Source organism: Asparagus officinalis, chromosome 3 (genome assembly GCF_001876935.1).
Source record: "Asparagus officinalis chromosome 3, Aspof.V1, whole genome shotgun sequence".
Classification (NCBI taxonomy): Eukaryota; Viridiplantae; Streptophyta; class Magnoliopsida; order Asparagales; family Asparagaceae; genus Asparagus; species Asparagus officinalis.
The window spans coordinates 111,120,291-111,129,438 of record NC_033796.1 but is presented as its reverse complement, the minus strand read 5'-3'; the positions used below and the strand labels follow the sequence as shown (position 1 = coordinate 111,129,438).

Here is a 9,148-nt window from a genome sequence, read left to right as displayed (position 1 = left end):
ATGGGTGTGGAAAACTACCACACTGATTCAATTTTCTACCTGGACTCCCAAGAACCGGAGTAGCCAAAAGAAGATTCCGATAGCGGCAACGAAGTAGACGACGAACCCGAGCCTGAACCTGAGGAAGAATGTCTGTGGGAATTAGATTTAAATGTAATGAGCCGGAATGAGCTCAACAACAATGATGTATCTAGTGAGGACGAGTGGTACGTTAATGAAAATTTCAACTTGGCTTACTTGTCTGATGTATCCCCTGATGTAGGCACAGGAACAGATCCATAGCATGTATTGTATACCGAAGCATCACTTAGCCTGCCGCTCAAATCATCTTTCACAATATTCGAAGAGATGGAAGACACCCAGAGAGCCTTTTTCATAGTCCTAACCAAGAAGAGACGCCAAAGACCAATCAATTTTGGTAAAGTCAACCCTGGGGCACCTGATCATGGGAGTTCAGAGGAAGACCTCGAAATCCTACAATTCCATCATTATGGGTCCAAGTCCCCATGTATGATGAAGAAGATGGGTTATGACTTTAATAACCTAAAAGGTTTAAACTTCGGAAAAGGAAGATGAGCACCAATTCGGTCTTTCACTCCAGAAGGAAAACCCCCTGATTATTATCATAAAACTGGGAGAGGATTTTATGAATTTCTATGTCAAGACCACTCATCCGGAACATCATCATGGGACTCTGACGTTAGCATTGGTGCAATCTTTAAAGGCTTGTCTGTGAACATGACCTTGTCTAGTCATCTAGACGATAACGAAGAAGATGATGAAGAGTTGATTAAATCAACTGGCAGTCCTTAGATCAAACGCCTTAACATTTTATGGGATATGCGTTTCAAGCAATGCGAGCTACCCATGGAAGATAAGGTGATCCAGATAAACACGGGAGATGAAACCGATCCCAAGCACATTTTCATAAGTGAAAGTTTATCACCATCCGAGAAAGAGGATCTTGTATCTCTCATCCGAGAATATATAAATGTCTTCGCCTAGAACTATGAAAACATGCCTGGTCTTGATTCAAAAGTAGCCATACATCGTCTCAATATTGATCTGAATGTGAAACCCGTTAAACAACAACAATATCAGTTCCGTCCAGAGATCATAGAAGCAATTGAATCGAAATTCAAAAAGCTTATCGATTCAGGCTTCATCAAGGAGGAGCAACACCCTGACTGGGTCGTTAATATTGTTCCCGTAACCAAGAAAAATGGGGAAGTCAGAATCTATATTGACTTTCGTAACCCAAATGCCGCATGTCTAAAAGATGAGTTCCCCCTTCCAATCACGGATGTCATAGTTGACAATACTTGTGGGTATGAGAGGATGTCTTTCATGGATGACTTCTTAGGGTACAATTAGATCAAAATGCACCCTGAAGACGAAACGCACACAGCTTTCAGAACACCACTGGGGGTGTATTGTTATACAGTAATACCTTTCAGACTGAAGAATGCTGGTGCAATCTATCAGTGTGTTATAAGCACAATCTTCCATGAACATCTAGGCAAGAGGGTAAAGTGCTATGTAGATGACATCACAATGAAAAGCCAAAAGAAAAGCGACCATCTCTAAGACTTGAAGATGATATTCGACATTATGCGAGTACATCAACTGAATATGAACCCCACCAAATCTTTCCTAGGGGTAGGCAGCGGTAAATTCCTTGGATTCATAGTCACCTCTAAAGGGATTTTTCTCGATCCAAAAAAGGTTTGGGCTATCCAAGAAATACAGTCTCCGAAGAATATCAAGGAACTCAGAGGCCTGTAGGGCAGATTAGCTTACATCCGGAGATTTATATCAAACCTCTCAGGACATTGCCAACCCTTCATCAAATTAATTAAGAAAGGAGTCTCCTTTGTTTGGGACAGAGACTGCCAAAAGGCGTTTGAGGAAATCAAGTAATATCTCACTTAGTCGCCCATCCTAGTAGCCCCGGTAATAGGAAGATCATTCCAGTTATATGTGAGGGTCATGGAACATTCTCTGGAAGCTTTACTAGCTCAGAACAATGATGAAGGCTATGAGTAGGCAATCTACTACCTCAGCAGAACCATGATTGGAGCTGAACACCGGTATAATCCGGTGGAAAAAGAATGTCTTACCTTGGTTTTCGCCATTCAGAAAATACGGCATTACTTACTTGGATAGACTATTCACGTTATCTCCAAAGTGAACCCTTTGAGAGTTCTCATGACGAAATCCTCTCCGCTAAATTGTCGTCTCGCAAAATGGGCGATACTTCTGTCGTAGTATTTAATGCAGTTCATGCCTCAGAAGGTTGTTAAAGGCCAAGCCCTGGTAGATTTCTTAGCTAACCATTTGGTGCCTAATTCTTTCAGATTATATGAAGACTTACCAGATGAAGTTGTAGAGACTTAAGTAACTCAAGGAGTCATGCAAGTATGGAAATTGTTCTTCAACGGTGCATCAAGAGAAAGTCCTGATGGTGGAATCACAGCCGGTGTGGGGGTTGTGCTCGTATCCCCATCTGGTCAGGTGATCCTAAGAGGATTTTCCTTAGTCGAGCCATGCACCAACAATGTAGCGGAGTATAATGCTTTGCTACTAGGAATGCAGCTAGCCGAGGAACTCAACATCCAATACCTTGAAGCCTACGGTGATTCTCAACTCATCGTAAATCAAGTCCAAGAAGAATACAAAGTGCGTAACGAGGATTTGGTCTCATTCCACTTTACGACGCTAAAGTTAGCTCAAATTTTTGAGGGCTTCTTTATCGGACACGTTCCACAAGCCCGTAACGCCTATGCAGATGCCTTAGCTTCGATGGTAACTTTACTAGCATTGCCATCAAAGGTAGAAATAAAGATACTCATGGCAGGCTGTGATTTGTATCACCCCAAGTTCCCTCAAGGAAATTTCTTAGAAGTGGCAACAACAAAGATCATTTGCGAAGCTTCCACAGGTCTTGAACCAAGAGATTGGTGATTCTCGTTCATCGACTATGTCTTGCATGGCATACTGCCCGATGACTCTAAAGAAGCGTATGCTATTAAACGGAAGGCCCTTCGATTCTATTACAATGTATTATCTCGAACTTTGTATCGAAAATCACATGATGTAGTTTTGCTTCGCTGTCTTTCCAGGAAAGAGGCACAAGAAGCTCTCAGAGAAGCTCACGACGGAATGTATGGAGCTCATCAACCCGGGGCTAAACTAGGGGATCGACTCCGTAGGCTCGGCTATTACTGGCCTAAAATGATCGCCGACGCCATCAATTATGATAAAAGATGTCATGTGTGCTAGGTCCACAGTGATTTTATTCATCAAGCACCAGGGAATCTGCATCCAATATCTCTGTCTTGGCCATTCAAGAGGTGGGGAATGAATATTGTTGGACCCATTTTCCCTTCAACATCCAAAGGGTATCGGTTTATCTTGACAATAATCGATTACTTCTCCAAATGGGAAGAAGCAGTTTCTTTGAAAGAAGTCAAGGCTTTGAACGTGGTCAAGTTCATCAAACACCATATCGTCTACTATTTTGACGTACCAAGGCGAATAGTTCATGATAATGAAACCCAATTTATCAGCTACAGTTTTCAGAGATTCTGCAATAAGTTTAGAATCCAAAGCGTTATGTCAACAACATATTACCCGTCAGTTAATGGCCTTACGGAAGTTTTTAATAAGACAATCATGAAGCTTCTCAAGAAGTTCGTCTCCAAAAGCCGACGTGACTGGGACGAACGACTCGGCGAATGTCTATGGGCCTACCGCACAATGGTGAGGACCCTAACAAAAGTTACTCCCTTCTCTTTGGTATATGTTTACGAGGCTATACTACCATTAGAAATTTAGATCACATCTCTGAGAGTTTCCCTTGCGACCGGGATGACAGATGAGGACCTTTATCGACTACGCCTTTAAGAACTGGAAACGTTGGATGATAAGCGACTTCATGCTCAGTAACAGATCGAGTTATATCAAGCTCAGATCTCCAAAGCCTACAATAAAACGGTCAAAGAAAGGATCTTTAAGAAAGGTAATCTTATATTAGCAGTCAGACGACCCATGGTCATGACGCACAATACGAAAGGGAAGTTCAATTCTAAATGAGAAGGACCCTTCGTGGTAAAGTCAATCTACTCAAATAGGATCTACCGTCTCATTAATCAAAAAAGGTGATAGGCTCATGATACCAATCAATGGAAAATTTCTCAAGAAATATTACCCATAGAGAATCATGGGATCCCCTTTCCTCCCCCCAACTGAGTCTAAAAAGGAAAACTGAACTCACTTAGATTAGGAGTTGGTTGCTTGGAATCTACTGGATTAAGAGTAACGAATCTTTCACTTCGTCAAGTTAACATTACACTTCTGATTATCATCATCCCTACGGAGTATAACTTCAGTTTGTTTCATTCTTAATATGACAAACTTCTCTGATTATAAAATTCTTGTCATGTTAACACTACACCTCTGAAAGTTAACTTATCAATCCTCTCCAATAAAATGGTAGGTCCACAAAATTGTTTAAATCACAATAAATTTTTTATCATGTTAACACTACACCTCTGACAGTCAACTTATCAATCATCTCCAATAGGATGATAGGTTCACAAAGTTATTCAAATCACAACAAAATTCTTATCATGTTAACACTACACCTCTGACAGTTAATTTATCAATCCTCTCCAATAGGATTATAGGTCCATAAAGTTGTTCAAATCACAACAAAATTCATGTCATGTTAACACTACACCTCTGACAGTTAATTTATCAATCCTCTCTAATAGGATGCTAGGTCCACAAAGTTGTTAAAATCACAACAAAAATCATGTCATGTTAACAAGACACCTCTAACAGTTAACTTATTAATCATTTCTAATAGGATGATAGGTCCACAAAGTTGTTCAAGTCACAACAAAATTCTTATCATGTTAACACTACACCTCTGACAATCAGCTTATCAATCCTCTCCAATAGGATGATAGGTCTACAAAGTTATTCAAATCACAATAAAGATCATGTCATGTTAACAATACACCTCTGATAATCGACTTATCACCTTTCCCAACAGTGCGGAAAAAAAACACCGAGGTCAAACCTGCGTTCCAAGAGCCAAACGTCCACCCTCACATGGGTCTGGCAAGGCAAATCCTTCCAACCGAGTTCATGATGCATTCGAAGATGACGTAGTGAACAGCTCCTTTATGACAAGGAATCAACAACTCCAAGACTAAACTTGAGATCCAAAGTATTTTGAAAATCCGTTCCAGTCAACCGCGAACTTTCAAAAACTTTAGAGGAGGTTCTGTAGGCTGTTTAAAAAACTATAGATAGCCGATCCCCACAAAATAACAGATGGTGAAAGATACAATCTGACGTCCTTCACATCAACAAGCAGAAGTTACAATCTAACGACCTCCGTAACAGTTGATGAAAGTTACAACGTGAAGACTTTCACAACAATAGGTGAAGGTTACAAATTGACGACTCTCACATTCCACAAAGGCCAAGTGTAAAGATTACAAGATGGCAATCTGCACAAAAATCGAAGAAAGGAGATTACAAATTGATGATCTCTACAAATCCAAATGCGGAGCGCTTCCGCGCCCCAAAACTCAAAACGCAGAGGTCACTCTGTGTTGCCAAGACAAAATGTAGAATTCACCCTGTGTTTTCAGAACTCAAATGCAGATGTCACTCTGCGTTGCCAAGACAAAACGTAGAGTTCACCCTGTATTTTCAGAACTCAAACGCAGAGGTCACTCTGGGTTGCCAAGACAAAACACAGAGTTCACCCTGCGTTTTTATAACTCAAATGCGGAGGTCACTCTGTGTTGCCAAGACAAAACGCAGAGGTCACCCTGCATTTTCAGAACTCAAACCCAGAGTTCACCCCGCGTTTTCTCTCCAAAACGCGACCATTGGGTTTTGACTCTAGAACAATTTTCAAAACTATCCTGTCAAGGTATGGGCACAGTTAAGGGCCCAGTTATGGGCCAGTTAAGGGGTGTCTTACACCCATGATTTCTCTATATATATGGTTGGATCTCCAGCAAAAAAAAAATAAGAAGAGGAGGAGAGAGAGCAGGAGCTTCTTGGAGAGCTTGAGTTTCTTGGAGATTTTGGGCTTCTTGAAGAGTCTTCTTAAAGCATTCTTGGATCTCTTGGCTTGGTCTTTAAACCCATTTCTTTTAGTTCTCTTGAAGGTTCAATTCTTCTTTGGAGTTCAAACTCGCGTAGAGTTCACAACTTGCCCAGCAAGTTCCCCCCAAACTCGGGAAGAATTCCAAACTTGCCTTACGAGTTCTTAGCTCTCTTACAGAGAGTTCTCAAAACTCGGCTAGAGTTATAAACTTGCCTTGCAAGTTCTCTCAAGACGTAAAGTCGAGGAGAGAGGACCGACGTCCCACGAAGTTGAAGTGTTCGGATCGTCAACGGGATACAAGAATCAAACTCCCAACGCCACTAAGAAAGAATCCAGTTTTAAATAAAGGGAGGGTTTCATCCTTTCCTCTTTTGTAAATCGAGAAACCGATAAAGAAAGTTGTAATTTGTTTTTCTAAGTCAGTTAGAGAGAAATTGTATTGAAAGGATTGTAATCATTCTTTTTCTAAGTCAGTTAGAGAGAATAATACAAGTTCTATTCTTAACTTTCTTGTAATTTTCCCACACCAATACTTACGAAGCTTTCCTGCATGAGCCAAGCTCGTCTGAACGTTTGAAGCTCACCTGAATTGATTGAAGCTCGCCTGATATGTTCGCCTACGAGGTTCACCCGCGTACTCCAATCTCGCCTGCATGTGCCAAGCTCGCATGCATGTTCCAAGTTCGCCTGTATGTGCCAAGCTCGCATGCATGTTCGTCAGGCTCGCCAACCTCGCCTGCAAGCTCGCCCAAGCTCGCCTGAATTGTCAAGCTCGTCTGCACAGCTTGACCAAGTCAGCCACTAAAGCTTGAAACGTGGAAGTGGTTGTGCCCACTTTCCACGTTTTGAGGGGGTGGTTACTAGTCATTCTCCTCTATAAAAAGCCACTGATTGCTACAAGAAAAGGGGGACAGAAAAGAGAGGAAAGGTACGAAGGCAAGAAGACGAACCTAGCATCTTGTGCACTCGGCTCTCAAATATCCTAGCTCGGGTATTCAAACTCCGATAAAGCTTCTACCATGCGACGAAGCTTATTAGCAGTCTTGTTCGAATCCTCAGGAGAAGAGGACCGAACTTTGAGATCTCGACATACTCGGCCTACAAGCAATCAAGCACTTGTTCGGCCTTCGAACTTATCCAACCAAACTTCTACCACGCGCTGAAGTTTGTCCGCAACCTCGTTCGAATCGTCAAAGGGAATCAAACTCGACACGAGCATCGAGGGAAGCATCCTATCGCCCCAAAGAACCCACGTTAAACAAAGAGAGATCGAATCAATTCTCTTTGCTTTTGTGTAAACGCGATTTCGATTTGTAATAAACAATTCAATTAATACAAATTTTGGGATCTCATTTTACGACAAACACTGTTATAAATGAGGAACCCATACACATGTTCACAAAATTAAGTTTAGCCTCCAACAATATCAGTTGATCATCATCCAACGTAGAGACATTGCGCCAATCACATTTCTTACATAAGTACGAATCAAACACATTGCTTAATTTTGCTTTTAAAAAGAAAGACCAAAGTAAGCAGGACAAACAGATCCTTCTCTCTGTATCGGAATCCGAATCCGAATCCGAATTACTTGACACGGCGGCAGAGGGTGATGCCGTCGCCAACGGGCAGCTGGCAGATCTCGATGCGTTCGTCAGCGGCGAGGGCCTTGTTGAGCTCGAGCGACGAAAGTCGCGGTAGTAGCGCACGTACTTCCTCAGAGCGCATCAGGCGGGCCACCACCGAGCCATTCCAGAGAGTGTTGTCGTAGCCGATGAGGCCTCCGACCTTGACGAGCTCAATGATGCGCTTGTGGTAGTTGAGTAGTTGTCCTTGTCGGCCGTCCACGAACACAAGTCGAAGGAGCCGTGATATTTTGGCTGAGCAATCGAATTTTTTTTTTTGTGTGTGGTTGGTTAGTGCCGTGACATTTAATTTTTGTTATCATTAATTAAAAAGAAAGGGACATTTTAATTATTTGGACCTTATCAAACATTCTCTTTTCTAAACGGTACAGGATTGGTTCAGTTTTAAGAACAAAAAACACTCAAATCTGTTTTAAGAAATGATTAACTAATGACAACAACAACAAAAAAAAATTCAGGTAATTTCTTACGTCCTCCATCATTTGGTCGAGGACGGGCAGAGCCGGGCCCTCACGGAAGTCAATCTTGTGCGCAACCCCGGCCTTCTCAATCACAGGGAGGCCAAGCTCGTAGTTCTCCCTGTTGATATCCATCGCCAATATCTACACACGCATCAACAAAACTTCGGTCACATACACGTATTTTTTAAAACTTTGGTCTCTACAGACTCTAATCAATCTAGTACGTACCTTGCCGTCGTCAGGGATGGCGAGGGCCGTCGCGAGCAGAGAGTACCCGGTGTAGACGCCGATCTCCATGGTGTTCTTGGCGTTGATGAGCTTCAACAGCATGTTCAAGAACTGGCCCTCGTCGGCCGACGTCGTCATGATGTTCCTACGGGGAGAAAATTTAATTATTCCTTTATATATATATATATATATAACTGTGATGTATAGATCCGCAACCTGGATATTTTGTGAAACTAAAATCGATTCGAGTCTTTTTCAAATTAGTACAGAACTTGAAAGCAAAGAATTACCCGATGGTCTAATGACTAGATGAGTAAAGAATGAACTGTTTGTTAATTTATATGGTGCTAATTAATTATGGAAATTAACCCAATAATAATTACATTTCAGTGCACAATTAATTAACCATATATATACCATGGGTGCTTTGATGTGACCTCCCTGAGCTCCTTCATGCACTCGGGCTCACGGGGGTACACGCTCGTCTCCAAAATGTACTGCAAATTGATGCAAACAGTCATAATTCAGCGACTCATGATACAGATTATAAATTAGATACATGATTTTTTTTTCCCCCTCCTCCAAAATATGAGAGCTTTACCTGATAAAGAGCATCGCTTTGGAGAAGGCTCTTGTGCCCAACCTCTTGATGTCTTCCCTGGTCTCCGTTGTTGGCGGTG

General features: G+C 41.8%; 1 protein-coding gene across 1 annotated transcript; it reads right to left on the bottom strand.

The window, feature by feature from the left end:
- On the bottom strand, nucleotides 7,463-9,142 carry LOC109835762 (caffeoyl-CoA O-methyltransferase-like). Its single transcript, XM_020403776.1, is given in 6 exon segments — nucleotides 7,463-7,956; nucleotides 7,959-8,013; nucleotides 8,250-8,381; nucleotides 8,469-8,613; nucleotides 8,886-8,965; nucleotides 9,070-9,142. Coding segments are annotated over 5 exon segments (606 nt in total). The 5' UTR covers nucleotides 8,924-8,965; nucleotides 9,070-9,142; the 3' UTR covers nucleotides 7,463-7,720.